General features: G+C 44.5%; 1 protein-coding gene across 3 annotated transcripts in view; it reads right to left on the reverse strand.

Annotated features, from left to right (window-relative positions):
* Positions 1-16,584, reverse strand: part of DCP1B (decapping mRNA 1B) — a 49,615-nt gene extending 33,031 nt beyond the window's left edge. For all 3 annotated transcript variants that reach the window (XM_030834817.2, XM_060306624.1, XM_060306623.1), the window contains exons 1-3: positions 16,419-16,584; positions 12,530-12,570; positions 9,183-9,310 (exon numbers count right to left, since the gene is read on the reverse strand). In XM_030834817.2, the coding sequence (XP_030690677.2) occupies positions 9,183-9,310; positions 12,530-12,570; positions 16,419-16,565 (316 nt within the window). In that variant the 5' untranslated portion in view covers positions 16,566-16,584. The remainder of the gene's footprint in view (positions 1-9,182; positions 9,311-12,529; positions 12,571-16,418) is intronic.
* Positions 16,585-17,091: the final 507 nt, after the last annotated feature.

The following is a 17,091-nucleotide window of genomic DNA, read 5'->3' on the forward strand; positions in this document are numbered from 1 at the left end:
ATTTTAAATAGCACGAAATTTACTATTTTAACTATTTCTAAGTGTACAGTTCCGTGGCTTTAAGTATATTCACAATGTTGCACAGCCATCACCACCATCTCCAGAACGTTTTCCATCATCCCAGACTTGAAACTCTGTACCCATTAAACAAGAACTCCCCATCCCCCCCCCCAGTCCCTGGTAATCACTATTCTACATTCTGTCTTTATGAATTTGACTATTCTAGGTACCTCATGTAAGTGGACCATACAATATCTGTCCTTCTGTGACTGACTTACTTCACTTAGCATAATACCTTAAAGGTTCACCTCTGCTGTAGCACGTATCAGAATTCCCTTCTTTCTTAAGGTTGAATAATACTCCAATGTAGGTAGATACCGCATTTTGTTTATCCAGTCATCTATCCATGAATCTGAGCTGTTTCCACCTTTTGGCTCTTGTGAATAATGCTGCTATGAACATTATTTTGCTAGTATTTTGTTGAGGATTTTTTATATTTATATTCACCAAGAATATTGGTCTTTAATTTTCTTGTAATAATGTCTTTGCCTTGTTTTGGTATCAGGATAATGTTGCTCTCATAAAATGACTTGGGTTCTTCCCGCTCCTATTTTCCGGAGGAGACTGCAGAATTGGTATTATTTCTTCCTTGAACGCCTGGTAGAGTTCACCAGTGAAACTGTCTGGGCCTGGAGTTCTCTTTGTTAGAAAGCTTTTATCTACAAATTTGACTTCTTTGATAGATATGGGGCTATTCAGGTTATTTATTCCTGAGTATGGTTTGGTGATGTGTTTTTCAAGGAATTAGTCCATTCCCTCTAAGTTGTCAAACTTATGGGCACAGGGTGGTTCACAGCATTTCCCTCGTCCTTTCAGTGTCCACAGAGACCCCGCTCTCACTCCTGACACTGCTCATTTGCATCCCCCCTCTCTCTTTTTTTCCCTTGATCAGTCTGGCCAGGGGTTTAGGTTTATCAGTTTTACTCTTTTCAAAGAACCAGCTTTGGGTTTCACCAATTTTCTCTACTCTTTTTTTTTTTTTTTTTTGCAGTACGCAGGCCTCTCACTGTTGTGGCCTCTCCCGTCGCGGAGCACAGGCTCCGGACGCGCAGGCTCAGCGGCCATGGCTCACAGGCCCAGCCGCTCCGCGGCATGTGGGATCTTCCTGGACCAGGGCTCGAACCCGTGTCCCCTGCATCGGCAGGCAGACTCTCAACCACTGCGCCACCAGGGAAGCCCCCCGAATGGCTTTCTTTTAATTAGCATTTCCATGGTTTGTCTCCCCTGTTTTTTGCTCTGTTGGTACATCCTTCCTTGCCTTCTTTTGGATTATTTAAAATTTTTTTAGTATTCAATTTTCATTTATCTATTGGTTCTCTGTTTTAAGCGGCTGCTCTAGGAATCACACTATACATATCTAACTTTTCACAGTTTACTACAGTTTGTATTTTACCACTTGAAGCAAAATGCAAAGGCTTTACAACCATATAGGTCCCTATCCCCTTCCCCTTAACCTTTCCGTTGTCACATGTCCCATCTACCTACAATGAAGCCCTCCTGTAACTTTTGCCTTCGATCATCATTTGCGTTTTAAAGAATCTGAAGGTAGAAAAAATAACTCTACTGACCCATGTTTTGACTACTTCTGTTGCTCTTCCTTCATCCTGAGGCCCTGACCTTCCTTCGGTATCACTTCCCTTCAGTCTGAAGAACTTCTTTCAGCATGTACTTTAGAGCAGGTCTGCTGACAAACACGGACTTTCAATTTCCTTTATCCGAGAGTACCTTTACTTTACCTCCCTTCCTAAGGAACATCTTCACTGGGGACGGAATTCTAGGCTGGTGGTTCTTTTATGTTGGCACTGTCTTCCAGACTCCAAGAGAAATCGTAGTCGTTCAAGGCATTGTTCTCCTATACGTATCGTTTCTGGTCGCTTTCAAGGTTTTTTGTTTGTTTTTTAAAGTCTGTTTTTCAGCCGTTTGATTATGATATTTATGGGCATGGTTTTCTTTGGGTTTATCCTCTTTGGGGTTTACTGAGTTTCTTGAATCCATACATTTGTGTCTCACCAAATCTGGAAAGTTTTCAGCTATTATTTCTTCAAATATTTTTTTTACACCAGTCTTTTTCTCCTTTTATGGGACTCCAGTGACACAAATTCAGACCTCTTGGTACAGCCCCACGGGTTTGTGAGGCCTTTGTTGTTGTTTTTTAACCTTTTTCCTGTATATTCTTCAGGTTGGATAATATCTACTGACGGGTCTTCAAGTTCACTGACCCTTCTTTCCCCTGCCATCTCTACTCTGCTATGAGAGCCACTCACTGGTCCTCTATTATTCAGCTCCCAATGTTCCCTTTGGTTTCTTTACACCATTTCTCTGCTGAGAATTTCCATCTTTCCATTCATTTCTGAGGACTCCATTCTATCTCACAGAGCACAGTAATAGTAACAGCCTTAAAGCCACTGTCCTATAACTCCAGCATGTGGGTCATCTCTGGGTGGCCATCTGCTGACTGACTTTCCCTGTGAGAGTTGTCAGATTTTCCCAGTTCTTCGTATGAGTAGCCATTCTGGGTTGTATCTTGGACATCTTGATGATGTTGTGAGACTCTGAGTCTTCTGAAAACCCACCAAAGAGTGTTGATTTTGTTTAGAAGGCGGTCGATTTGTTTAGAATTAGACAGGACACTCCATCCTGCCTCTTGTGGGCAACGGTTCCCACGTCAGCTCCATTTTCAGAGCTGTGTCTGCCCCGTGCATACCCCACTCAGGTGCTGGTCTGGAGCTAGGTGGCTGTCCACACCGTGGGTCAGTTCTCAAAGCCTCGGCCATGCTTCTTTGGCTCTGTTACATGTATGCGATACTCCTGGGTGGGACCAGCACCCATGTCAGTTCCCACACAGAATCAGGGGATCTCCTCATCCAGCTCACGGGGGTCCTTCTCCCCAGTCTTCAGGCCACAGAGTCAGGGTTTCTCTCAGAGTCCTAGCTTCTCACACTGTCGGGCGGTCTGCGTAGCTCGGGCTACCCACTGGGTGAAGCAAAGGAATATCAGCTCCACTCCTGAGACCACAGGAGCCCTTGTCTGCAGCTCCTCCGGCAGACACAGGCTCTTCTTGGGATCCTCATGGGCCTGTCACTGCCACAGGGGCAGCTCAGGTTAGTGTCACAGCTGGCGTCAAGTAGGGCTGGGAGGGAAAGAGGGAGTCCACTTCTCCAGTCCTCAGTCCATGGAGATGTTGCCCTTGGTTTCTGCTGTTTTTGTCCATAGTTCTGTGGCGTGGCTCACTCTTGAGTCACAGTCAGGAGACAAAGAAGAGGGAAGAATAAGTCAGGAGACTGGCCACCATTCTGGTTACTCTTCAAGTTCTGACTTCCCTCAACAATATGCCTGTTACTGTTTACTTTCAGAATCCTCAGGCTTTTTGGTTTTTTGTTTTGTACTCTGTCCAGAACTTTTCGTTGTAACCAGTGGGAGAGGTGTGTTGTTGTGAACTTAACGCTACTTTGGCTGGTGCCGGAAGCTTATGCTCTCGTTCTCAGGAGCTATGAGCCACCCCAGGTAACAGGTAATGGAAGCCTGGGCTGGAATGGATGTGGGACTGGAAGGAGAAAAGGGCTGTGCAAACAGCATGGAGCTGAGACTTGGCAACAGGCTGGGAAGGCCTCAAGCTTCAGTTTACCGTTACCACACGCTAAAATGCATTTCATACAAGACCTAGCATTTTTTCTTTTTAATAATAACGCCTTTATTATTATTATTTTTGGCTGTGCCACCTGGCGTGTGAGATATTAGTTCCCCAAACAGGGATGGAACGTGTGGCCCCCTGCAGTGGAAGCGTGGAGTCTTAACCACTGGACCGCCAGGGAAGTCCCAGGAAGACCTAGCATTACAAGCGATCTGTGAATATACATGGGCACTAGAAGTCCTCTGCCTCACGGCTAAGGAGGTTTCACTCTTGAATTGATTTTCCTACAGAAATAATGCTGTCCAAACTGGTGCTGTATTTCATATGCACATCATTATAATGTTAGTGTGCTATTATTCTTAGTTGACTTAGAAACTTAACCACCAACTAAAATATTGTTTTTATGAATGTATTCTGATATCCAATTATACTTGTATCAAAATAAAACATATCTATAATTTTAAATATCAAATACTGTAAGGTTCCGTAACAAGTAGCAGACCACTCCTCTAGCCATTACAATCCTGATTGCCGCTCCCTAAGAGCAACCTTTTCCATGACAGTTATTTCTGCTCTCCATTCATTTCTCATCCAATTTTTTTTCTGGGATGTAAACCTCTTTTCCTATATATCATGTATACACCACCTCTTGATTCTTAAGAAAAATCCATTGAAGAGGATTTAGTTCTCTGACAATACACACACTCACACACAAACACACACACACACTTTTCCCCATCCTTCCAATGTAAGTATAACATCATTTCACATTTAGTGTTTATCATTTAATTACGATCAGCAGAGCCAAACAGTGTACTATGATTATATTTCCTTTCTTGTACAATATTTTGCTTTCCCAGGAATTAAGAATTGTCTCCTTTTGTTTTTGTTTTTTTTTCCCCTCTCAGTTTTTAATGTTCTTATGTCATTACCAAAATCACTGAAAAAGGAACTGTAAATGTCCCAAGAGATTCAAACTCTCAGGTGTAAATTTCTTCTTGGACATGCTTCCTGAAGCCTTCCATCTTCCTACTTTTAGACTGACTCATCTTTAGTTCAGTTGCATAGGGGTCATGATGGGACTCCTCTTTACCACTCTTCTCAGAACTCCTTTACCTCCAACCTGTGCTTGGATCCCCCTTTTCCTGGGTGGCCTGTGTGTCTGTCACAACAGCCCAAGTTATGCTGGAGTAACAAATGACCCCCAAATCTCACTGCTTACAATGACAAAGGTTTACTTCTCATACACATTACAAGCCCATCATGGGTCACCTCTGTGCCTTCATCCCAGGACCAGGCTGACAGAGCAGCCTCTGCCTGAACACTGAGGGTCATCATGGCAGAAGGGAAAGAGACGTGGTTGAACATGCATCTGCTCAGAAGTCACACGTACCACTTCTACCCCTATCTCACTGGCCAGATCAAGCCACACAATCATACTTGAGCCCAAAGGGCAACTGCACAATATCACCCCGGAAGGGTCAGTGGGGGAAGAACCAAATAGCACTGTCAAGTCCGACATCAACAGGGCAGAGAGAGTCTTCTGCAGGGCAGTAAGGTTAACAATTGTGAACAACGAAGCTGTCGTGGCATGTCTTCCTCTCTCTCGTTTGTGCCATTTTTTCATGAAATCCACCCTGCACCCTTGTGGGTCTGTATCTTTTTTTACTCCGTTACTGTCATTTCAACAGTTTCAGGAGTGTGTTCGATCTGCCATGTTGAGCCCAAAGTCTACCAACCAATCACTTTAAAAGGGAACTTCTAGGTCATGGTCTATTTGAAAGATGAGGACTGTCTGTAATTATAACTTTCATTCAGTGTACCATTTATCATTATTTACAGCAGTTTTTCTCAGATGCTACAAATGTCAATAAAGAATTTAAATTGTATTTCTTTATGAATATAAAGCTACCCAATGTGGTAAATTCACTTTAAAACTGAGGAGTTTTCTAAAACAGCTTTGATCTCGGTGTCTTGATTTTTGCCTTTTCTGATTTGCTCTAAGCTCCAAGCTTATGTCTGCAATGAAATCAAGCAGCCCCAAAGAATTTCATTCTAATTCTGTAATCACAGACAATAATATATTCAACATGTTGGCCTAGCTCTGAAATCTACCTGTCACTGCTGTCTGTAACTTATCTTAAATATTATGATCTACTCGGGAAAATACAGTTCTAAACTGTATCTCCCTATACCAAAATCTTATTTAGTTCTGAAATGGCAAATACAGCAAACAGCTGCTGGAGGGTAATAATACACAAGAAACAGTCAGATTCAGCTTTTTGTTACATTAGTTTTTATTTGATATTCTCCTTTCTAATAACGGAGATACAGTAGGTTCTCAACTTAAAAAAAAAAAGAAACTCGCCTTTTAACTCTGGAGTGTGCACTACAAGACTAAGCATTTCCTAAAAGGTAAAGCTTGCTCAGACCCATCACTCATGTGCTGCCACCTCCACTGCTTGGGCCTGGATCTCTGGAGATATGCTTTCTCAGTCCAAATGCTCTTTCCATCTCAAAACAGTCACAGACCTCAGTAAATTACGTAATCCCTTTAACCTCAGTTTCCTCATTTACAAAATAGGAATAATAGGATTTCTAAGGAAAAGTGATGAGAATTAAATAACCCATACAGAGCCTTGACATGGTGCCTGGGAGACAGTAAGCACTCAGTAGATGTTTGTTGGGTAAATATTTTCTAATTCAACAAGCACCTTATTTACCTATAAAGCTTACAGAGGTCAAATTCTATGACAACCAGGTTTAAACACTATAAATCCTTTACTGTAATAAACCCATACATTTTGTGTTTGGCCGAAATTCAGTTACTTATTATACATCTTTTTTTTTTTTAATTAAATGAAGGAAGTTTGCGTTTTCACTTCTTTATCTTGCTCTTCTAAATCCACACAATTTTAGAAAGGGATAGTTATCTCCTTACATACCAGTTTTTTTAACCTAGTGAATTTAAAAAACTCACCACAAACCTGTATCAGCTCTGCCTCTTGACATGTCCCAACCTGGCCTATGACATATATTGGCCAAAGTGAAATGTCAGGACTAAAACAGGGAGATCCTTGACTCGACAGATCTCGAGAGGTAGAGAGTCTTAAAGACCAGTCCTGAGTGAAGCTGGGTTCATTGTTCAAAGGATGATGAATGAAACTATACATCATCAGAGAATATGCAAACCAGATGCAATTATTCCATAGAGTATCAGAATTAGTTAAAAACATTTGAGAGTATCTGACACGCTGAAAGCACCTGGAGCAAAACCCTCTGGGAACCTCTGATGTCAGAGACTCTGAAGAGGCTTTTACAAATAAACGAGATCCAAATAACTATGGCTGCAAAGTTGAGATGCGCCAAATATTAAGGAGAAAAGCAGCAAAATAAACTCAGGAAGGTAAAAAGATCCATTCCCTTCCACTCTTTGTCGTTCAACTGATTTCATTTGTCTTACGGAAGCTCATTAGAAACACTTTAATACACAGCCCAAAGGCTGCCTTCAGTGTGCACTCATGGTGAACAGTGGAGAGAGCAGTACAGGCTGGTGTACAGAGAGCAACGGACCTGAAATCAGAATGTGTGGGTCTGTCAGGGCTGCCACCTCCCTGAGACTCAGTTTTCTCATCTGCAAAACAGCAGGGAGAGTGTCTGTCCCTCAAAGCTGTGATGAGGAAGTGTGGGAAGATGAATGAAAACGCCTGGAACAGTGCCGTCTAGTAGAAACATACGGTGAACCACAAATGTGAGCCACAAATGGAATTTTTAACTAAAAAAATAAAAAGAAGCAGGTGAAATGAATTTTAATAATACTTTTTATTTAACTCAATATATTCAAAATATTACCATTTCAACAGGTAAATCAATAGAGGACTACTGAGATTTTTTCACATTCCTTTTTTTTGTACCGAGTCTGTGAAAATCAGTGTGTCTTTTACATTCATAGCTCAGAGTGTAAAATTCAGACCAGCCACCCTAGCCCGTGGGGCGGTACTGGACAGCACAGCCTGGAACCCAGGTGGGGCTGAGCACGTTTCCTAGATCCTAGCAGCTAAACCCTGTGGGACTGAGGAAGGTTATTTTTAAAATCGACCACATTAAAGAGAGTTTGTATTTTCATATCTTTGGTACAGTACATAATATATAATATGTAATATTGTAATAAGAATTTAAAATATTATCTATACCAACTAGACTCAGTATTTATCCAAACTAAGGGCAACCAAAAGTTATTATAAGCCACTAATATTCATTCATTTTATATTTAATTTTGCGGTTATTTTGTTTATTAGGATTTGAGTTACATATTAATCTGACATAGAATCTAATAATCTCAAAAAAAGAAAATATAACCCGACATAACAAGCACACAAAAAAACTCAAACTACAAGCTACACGTGATTAAACTATGCCTTCCAGCAAAGAAATAGGAACAGTAAACAAAATATTTCTCTGTATTACTAAATTTTTCATTTCATAGGCCCTCCCATTAGAAAGTCAAGTTATATAGTTTTAATAGCTTTCCTATAATTTTTTTCTCGTAAAAATTTAACTGTATTTTCTAAATAGGATGACCACCTATGACGACAACTTAGTTACATGTGAATATAAGTAAATATAGCATTAAAATGATGCTGTATTTACTTCAGAACAATTCAGTGGGGTTGAAACATCATGTGTTACTTGTATTACATTGTTAAGATAACACTGAGTAGTACACAGAAGGCAAATTCTTGCATCTTGAGCTCAAAGAATGGGGTGGAAAATGCATGGTGACCATTTCTCAACTGCAAGGCCTTTTTGCAAGCCAGCACGGAGCACGTGCACACACGTTTAAGCAGCTATAGTGTGCTCTTGTGTTCTGTGTGGAGATGCTCCTGCAGTTCCTAACGTTCTCATCCACTTTTCTGTGGGCTGCCCAATAGTTCAGCACGAGTGGTCAGATGAGATGCAAGAGTGAAATGGGGACCGAATTCTGGGCAGGCGACTGCTACCTCATTTCAAACCTGACAAGGACCATTTAGTTACCTAATAGAACTTAAACTTTACCAAGTGTTATGAAATTCTTAAGGACCAAAACTCTTTGGACTTTGGTTTTCATTTACTATGTATTCAAGATGGTACTTCTGGAAGACAGGCCCTCTCCCTCAAGCATCTCATCGGATGCTCAGCTGAAGTGACACACAAGCTGAATGGCTAGTCTAGGTCCTGCAGCACCACCGAGGTGCCTTCTGCGGTCTCCTGGCCAAGGACTCGCCTCCCCCAAGCCCCGCTCAGGCTCACAGCACAAAGTGGTCCAGCTGCAGAGGACGAGGTTTAAATGCTCACGTCATCACATTCCCACTGTTTCCGTGTAAACTCTCCCGAGGAAGAAGCTATCCCGCACCAAGGCATGTGCTTCCCAGGCCACCCGTGCTTGACCCCTAGAGTCACTGACACTAAACACAACAGTCACACACAGTCTCAAACACGCATTCAGACTCACATCTGGCATTTCTGTAGAGAAGGAAGGGGTCCTGGAGCTGGAAATCCAGGTCTTTTGTGATGGGCTCTGTCCTATTCTCCATGCTCAGCCTGTTCATGATGGTGAAGCCGTGTTTCGGAGAAGCAGACCTAAAGGTTGCCGGGGGTGGGGGGACACAGAGACACGCCGTTCAGAGCAGAGCACTTCCAGGACAGGGGCATCTGGACACGCCTTCAACCTTTCCGCCCCTGCACCGTGGGCGGCACCAATGTGCGGGACGCACACGGCACGCCGGCCACGCTGGTGCTTTGGTAAAGTCCAGCCCTGCCTACTTAACTGTGTACGTATGTACATATACACAGCTTGCTTCCCTACCTACGCTGCAAGTTCCTTTAAGGCAGAGGTGGTAACTACTGATAAAACAATTACCGACAGACACCTTGAAACAATCTTGACCGTTAATACAGAGCGTACAGCACAATTATAGAAAATGTTGGTGTTGGTCTGAAATGGAAAGCTGTGTAATTTCTTAGGGAAATGATGTAACTCTGGTCAACGAACTCATGAGGAGATACAGTATAATTACAAGTCTATACAATTTAAAGCAAAGAGCAGATATTTAGTATTCTTCAGCGCAAGGCAGACAGCTTCACAGCTAAGCTGCTACCAAAGTTCTTATCCATAAAACTGTGCAGTTAGTAACTTTTTAGTTTTAATTTCATTCAATAAACCTTCAGTGCCTAGTCTCTGTCAGGCAGGAAGAACCCAAATCATAGAGAAACTAACAACTACAAGTGCATCTGTCTACCCTTGGGGGACAGGCCAGATACCAACCCAACTGTGCAACTTCTGCTGACGAACTGGAACACACGTGCTCACACGCTGAAACAGAAACAGGCGGGGCCACTGCTTTAATCTGGGGCACGAGGTAACAAGTCCACAGAAGTGCCGTGAGCAACAGGAAGAAAAGGGGTTTGTAGCTCAGTTTTACTTCACCTCTAACCACTTGATTTACTACCTACAGCTTTCTTATGAGACTTCTAATTTTAAAACCGATGGAAGGCAATCCTTGCCTACTTATTTTACTAAGTGGTAGCGTGGTGCTGGGCATGTAATGAATACCGGAGATAATCATGACGATCATTTCAACTTCAATTCTGGGGAAGAATGAAGAGTGACTTCCGAAGACCCCTGTCAGAGGGTCCTCTGGAAATCACCAGTGGGTGTAACTCTATTACAGGAAGACACAGGAGGAAACAAAGACATAATTTTAAAAATGGGGTTAGGTGTTTTTATACAGAATCAGAATTTGATTCTTCCAGTGTTTCATTTTATCACAACAGGCTTTCACCCCTCACAGTTTATAAAATACACTCAGAGGATACCAACTGCTCTAAAGCAACATCTGTTAAGTCAAAATACATCACTGGCAGTTCCATTACCTGTACCCAGAACTCCCTTGTGATCTCCATGAGCTGCCTGTCGTTCTCGAAAGACCTCAACATTCTAGAATCTGGGATCAGATGGTGGGGCTGCGGGTGGGGAGAGGGATGGGAGAGAGGGTCCTGCTCTTAAGGAGTCAGATGTGGGGAAGAGATTAAGGACTAGGGAAGGATCTGCTTCTCAGTTTAAAGGTTTGTTTAACTGACAGCTCCATGAGGAACTCAAGAGTATATTAAGAAGTACTTGAAAATACCAACCTACGTTTGGCTTTGGTACAAAACAGAAAATACTTGCATAATCTGTTACTCCTCTGCATCAACAAAAGAAGCCCCTACTAAAAATGCTCTCCCTTCCACTCCCACCGCTGCCTCCTGCCCACCCTCCACGCCGAACCTGCCTGGGCCGCAGGGGCCTCTGTGCGCTGCTCTGGTTCTGCCTGTCTCCGTGGTGACTCTTCTCTGCATCCTGCTGACCCTGAAACCCAGCCATTAGCCCCTCAGCTTCTCTACTGATTCCAACAACCAAACTAACGATGCCGACGCCTCCACACTCTGTGCCTCCGTCCCTGCCCCGTCCCGAGTGCCTGGTGCCACCACTGGAACCCCCTGCCATCACCCCAAAACCACTATTTCAAAATGAAACTAAAACTATCCTCAAGCCAGGTTCTCAACCTCCCATCTTTCCATTCCGCCAATGAGTCTATCATCCTCTCTGTTTTCCATTTCAGAATCTCACCAGTACTGTAAAATGCCACCGCCCCCCGCGTGCAGCCTCCCAATAAGCCCTCCCCACTTCACCTCACACCCGCTCCGCACCGCCGTCTTCTCCGTGCCGGCATAACGCTAGCACACCGACTTTCCCGCACGTCCTGCCATCACTCCTTTACTCCCCCACTCGCAAGCCTTCAGCGGCTCCCTACTGCTCAGAAAACAGCTTTCAGCACCTTCAGTCTGATACTCCAAGCCAGCAAAATCTCTTTACTCTCACTGCCAGCTTCTAACTCATGCCAACCGATACACACTCTCCGCCTCAGATCACTGCCCTCACTGTGCTGCGCCCCAGGGCCCCTGCCTCCGCCTCCGCGAGGCCCAGCTCCTCCCCTGCACTCGGCAGCTCTGCAGAGCCTCCCAGGGCCACACGCCCGCCCCCTCACTGCTCATCACGGGCCAACTGGCACGGGGGTAGTCCATCCACACCGTGGTTTACCTTCCAAGGTGAAAGTGTGTATAGAACAGATGAGCGTGTGTGGGGTGGGAAGGGTTATTGTATCTCTGTAACCCACCGGTGGGGATGGGCCTCAGCTATGAGATCTTACGTGGATGTTTCTGTGAATAAACAGCTTAGCTGTGAAGACGATGTACATACTACACATCTCTGTGTGCATGCGTGATATTAGCAACGGCTGATAAAAATGACCAAAAAACATGAATTTATTAAATCTATCCTGAAACATATTCCACTAGCTGTACGGTGGAGGGCTGAGAGACCTCTTTAATTTTGATCACGCTTCTTCAAGGAGTGAAGAGGGGCGTGAGCAATAACGCTCTCCTCCAAATGCTGGTTAGATAATCTAACGTTCTGACCAGTGTACTTCCAGCTCCTCGCCAATCCATTATACTCAAGCACTTTGTACCATTCATTCCAATTAAAGAATAAATAGGTAACACTGCTTTTATAAGAACACAGAGACTCAAGTTCATCCATACTGAAGTTTACATCATATTCTGAAATCAGTATTCATGACACCACGCAGATGCCATCATTCAGTATTCCCTTCCTTATGTCAACTAATAGCTTCAAACTAATAGCTTCAAACTAAGTTCTTTCACTTCTCAGAAATAAAACTGCACTTGAAGGGTGACACGACAGAGCTAAGCCATGAGTGAAAGACCATCAGTTTCTTTAGGAAAGTGAAATACTCTTACCTTGTGTAAACAAATAAGGTTCCTTCCACATCAGTCTTTTCCTAAAAAATAAAAACAAAACAAACAGCAAAACATGTATATTCTGTTCACTAACAGGAAACACTCACAGAGGTCAGAGAACACAAGCATCTTAGAGAACAGGAATTCGATCAGTTCCAAGCGGGGTCAAACCTACGTAACAGAGGGGTAACTCTTAGCAAAAGGAAAAAGCAGATTTTTTGCCCATTGTGACTCCGCTGCTTAAGCAGTGGGAAGCATCCTCCTACTGTCATTTACAAACTAAACCAGAGTGCCGTCTTCCCCTCTGACCTGGGGACACGGCCAGACGCAGAAACCACCGCTCTCTGTACTTCCTTCTCCTCCTCTGTTTCCTGGTTTCCTTTTCTCTTGTCGTATCCTGTCACCTAGAAGAGCAGCGGACCTGCCGATAACTCTACTCTGACTACTACACAGAAGACAGCAATGCTGCTGTAGTTTTCAGACAAACTAATCGCCTATTTGATGTGGAATACTTAGACTCAAGTCTGATCTTTGAAATACAATTAGACAGAAGCATTACCAAGCTAGGACTCAAGAACTCTGCCTGAGAGGGACTGGGAAAGTTGTAAACTTAAAATGATAAACTATCATTGCAGTTCACTGGGAAAGGCTCTTTTCCGTCTCCCCAGGCCCTGATGAAAATGTTCAGCTTACTAAAAAAAAATTTAAGTACCCATTTGTCTGATTAACTAGCAATCAGACCATTATATCTCAGAATTTAGAATTTATCTTTGCTATTTACGTGGTTTAATTTCAGCATTCTATTTAACCTCTCAATATTTTGTTATTTATATATCCATTAGCAAAGTCATTCAAAATTTAAGTACTCTGTAGTTTTGGTGAAAAATACTCTCTTTAAGAAACAAAGGTATATTAAAATGATGATTCTGAAAAGGCACACAAAAAATTGCAAGCATGATCCTTTCCATGCTTGAGTAATTTCATCATCCTTAAACTGGATTTACTATTAAGTGACCACTTGCTACGAGGACAAAACACTTTTCTGTCTTCCAGTATTTGACCCTGGACTGTTTCATCTCAGAGATCCTAGTCAGGATGTTTCTGCAGATCAGCACACAGAAACCTAACAGTCTTCGACCTGTTTCCTTCCTTCCTTAATGAAGTAGTGATAGAAATTACCTGTTCCCTAAGGAAAACCCAGAATCAGAAATGTAAACGGTATGCTTCTCCTGAAATTATTCTCTAACTCCAATTTTGCGATTCTTAATTAGTTTGTTCCGTGTCTCAGTTTCTCCACTGAAAAGGGATAACAAACCTACACCACGCAGATCTTTGGATTAAAAACATATTTTCCATCTAAGGCTCTATGACACCTAGATAAAAAGGTCTTTGGAAACGTAAATTCTGGTCTATTCTGGCTGAAACAGCTCAAATTCACGTATTTTCTCCGTCCCTCCACGGTTATACAGGGGTAACCAGATGTTTTTTTTCTTTCTGGGCAAAGCCCAGGTTTGGGGTTTTGGGCAACAGTTAAAGCAAGATTCGATTAGCTCCTCCTTTTTTTTTTTTTCGTTCTGGGCAAAGCCCAGGTTTAGGGCAACAGTTAAAGCAAGATTCTATTAGCTCTTCCTTAGGTCCTGCAAGTAAAGAAGACTTTTTTTTTTTTAATATTTATTAATTTATGTGGCTGCTCCAGGTCTTAGATGCAGCACGTGGGATCTTTTAGTTGTGGCATGGGAACTCTTCGTTGCGTCATGTGGGATCTAGTTCCCTGACCAGGACTGAACCCGGGCCCCCTGCATTGGGCGTGCAGAGCCTTAGCACTTAGACCACCAGGGAAGTTCCTAAAGAAGACTTGTATGTTAAAGTATTAGTTCACAGCTCTGGGGGATTTTAGCTTAAATTTTAAAAGTACAATTTAATGATTTAATATTACACTCATAAAAACTAACAAGTGCTAAAAAATTCAGCAGTTCAAAATTTAAAATAACGAAGCAGAATGTAAGATAATGCTAGTTTGCAAACTATTGGGACTTGGCAGACTACCTGACACTTTCAAATCAACGCAATGTACATCTGACTATTCTGTTAAAATAATGAAAAAGTAAATCGTCATTTACCCTCTAAATCTGCCTTTCTCAATCATATATGTAGCATCTGAGTCACCTAAGAAGCTTCCGACAAATATCAAATGCTTGGGCCCCATATCCTGAGATTTCTGATTTGGTGGGATGCACTTTTTAAAACTCCAAATGATCTTGACACACAGAACTTAGAAAATCACTCGCTAGAAACAAGGGGTACACTACCACTATCAGGCAGCTTCTCAAGCTCAGCACGTTTGACATCTGGGGCCAGGTTAACCTTTGTCGTGGGGCCTGTCCCATGCGCCACAGGATGTTTAGCAGAATCCCTGGCATCTACCCTCGGGATGCCAGTAACGTGGTCCCTCTCCAAGCGACAACTAAAAATTTTCTCAAGACCCTGCCAGTGTTGCCTGGAAGCAAAATCGACTCCAGTTAAGAACTACTGCTCTAAGGGTTGAGAGGTGAAAACACCACCAGGGTTAAGACACACCGGTGTTTTGGGGGAGTGGGATTCCCTGGCAATGGGAAGTAGGTCTAGTTCCAAAATTCCTACTCCAGTCCTGACATAATTGTTCCTAAGCTTCCTTAAAGCAGCTCATTTTCTGTCCCCGCTTCATTCCTTATTCCTCCTGCCGAATGCCTTAAGTTAGCCTTCATCCATATTCAGTGTAATAAGAATTCCCCTTCTTTACGTCGCACCTGCGTATACTTTCTCTTCTGTTCTTAAGCATGTCCTGTACACTTCTATTAGGCTTATGTTCAGAAGCTCCCGTTGTGGTGGCATCAATCGGCTTGCCCCCAGCAACTGCCCTGCAGCTAAACTAGGTCTCTGTCTTTTTTTTCCTCGGCTACCACAGCCTTGAAGATGAGTACTTTGAAAGAATGACCTTCTAAGGGATGAACTATGCGTTGTCTGAAAGCAACAAGTCCAGGAAGCAGAAAAACGTAACTCCTGTAAATAACGCATTGTGCCACTTGCGACTTCTGATGAGGCTGTAAAGGGCGGCCTCTGTAACTATGGTAACACGTGTCTCAGAGACCCCGTCCAACGCCCGTAGGAAACAACCACTACTCAAAGGGAACCTCTCCTGTACCCGTTAACTTGTGAGAATTCCCCAGACTCTCGGTCGGGTGTCAAGTCAGTCCAGAGAACGACACACCCCATCCTCACCTCTACTACCGAATTTCCTCAGCGGAATTAGGACATCACGCCTTTGGCGCTTTTCTACAGAGCAGTATACAGCCGCCAGGTAGAACATCTGCATTTTAAAAGTTGCCGCTGAAACTTGTCCACCTCGTCGCTCAATGTCCTTGATACGAGGACCCAGGCGACACGTGTCCCCGAAAACTAGGGAGACATACAGCTAGGAAGCGGCGCGCTTCCTCCCCCGGGACCTCGCGGGCAGGTGTCCCCACGTCCCTCCATTCCTGCCTCTTTTCGGTGAATTTCCTGTTACGAACTTAGGGCAAAGCTGTTCTCTTCTCTCCCATGTTAGGACCTACTTCTCAGTGTCTTCGCTTCTGTGAGCGGTTTTCGGGTAAACTTTAATGACCGGCTGCGGAAGGTGGGGAGGCCACGTGAACTACCGGGGCTGTGTCCCGTCGGAGGGCTCTCCTAGCTGACCGCCAGGACATGCCGGAGCAGGGCGTCTGACCCGCTCCGCGGGGCTGAGTCCTGCCCGCGCTCCGTGACTCAGTTCAACGCGGCGGGAGGTGCCCGCGGACGCCGGACCCGAGTGACCGCGGGGGGGACCTCCCGGCCCGCTCGCAGCCCCTCCCCGGCCCCGCCTGCCCGCACGCACCCACTCGTTGGCCCGGTGGCCGAAGGTGTACAGGGCCACCTGGCTGGCCACGTCCACGATGCGGCTGATGTAGGGATCGTGGCGCCGCAGGGCCGCCAGGCTCATGTCGCGCCCCTTCCCGGCTGGGTAGCCCGCCGCCGCCGCCATCTTCCCGCCGGCCCGCGGGGCGCCGCAGCCCTCTCGGCAGAGCGCAGAGCGCGCAGGCGTCACTGGTCGATGGCCGCGCCGCGCCCGCCCGCGATCGTTGCCACGGCAACCGCAAGGCGGTCCCCGCGCGGTCCTGCGAGCGTGCCGGGTACAGGACCGTCGCTGGACGCCGGGAACGTCTGCTCCTCGGCGCTCCGCGGTCAGACCTGTAGTGATAAACACGCCTCGAGCGTGCGTAACTGAACAGGGAGGGAACTGCGATTTCTCGTGCGCGGACGCCGGGTGGTTCTTCAAGTGCAGTCCTCGACGCCCTGGCGGCTCCGAGACCCTTTCAGCGGGTCTAAGGGTCAGAACCGTTTTCGTGACAATCCTAAAACTCACCTGACTCGTGCCCTGTGCTGACTTTTGCACGAATGCTGCAAAAACAACGGTGGGAGAAAGTGCAGGAGCCACGCTGTACAGGCCAGTGTCACTTGACGGTGTAGTGATAAGGCAGAAAAATTATTAATTTTATTACATTTCAACC

Source organism: Globicephala melas, chromosome 10 (genome assembly GCF_963455315.2).
Source record: "Globicephala melas chromosome 10, mGloMel1.2, whole genome shotgun sequence".
Taxonomy (NCBI): Eukaryota; Metazoa; Chordata; class Mammalia; order Artiodactyla; family Delphinidae; genus Globicephala; species Globicephala melas.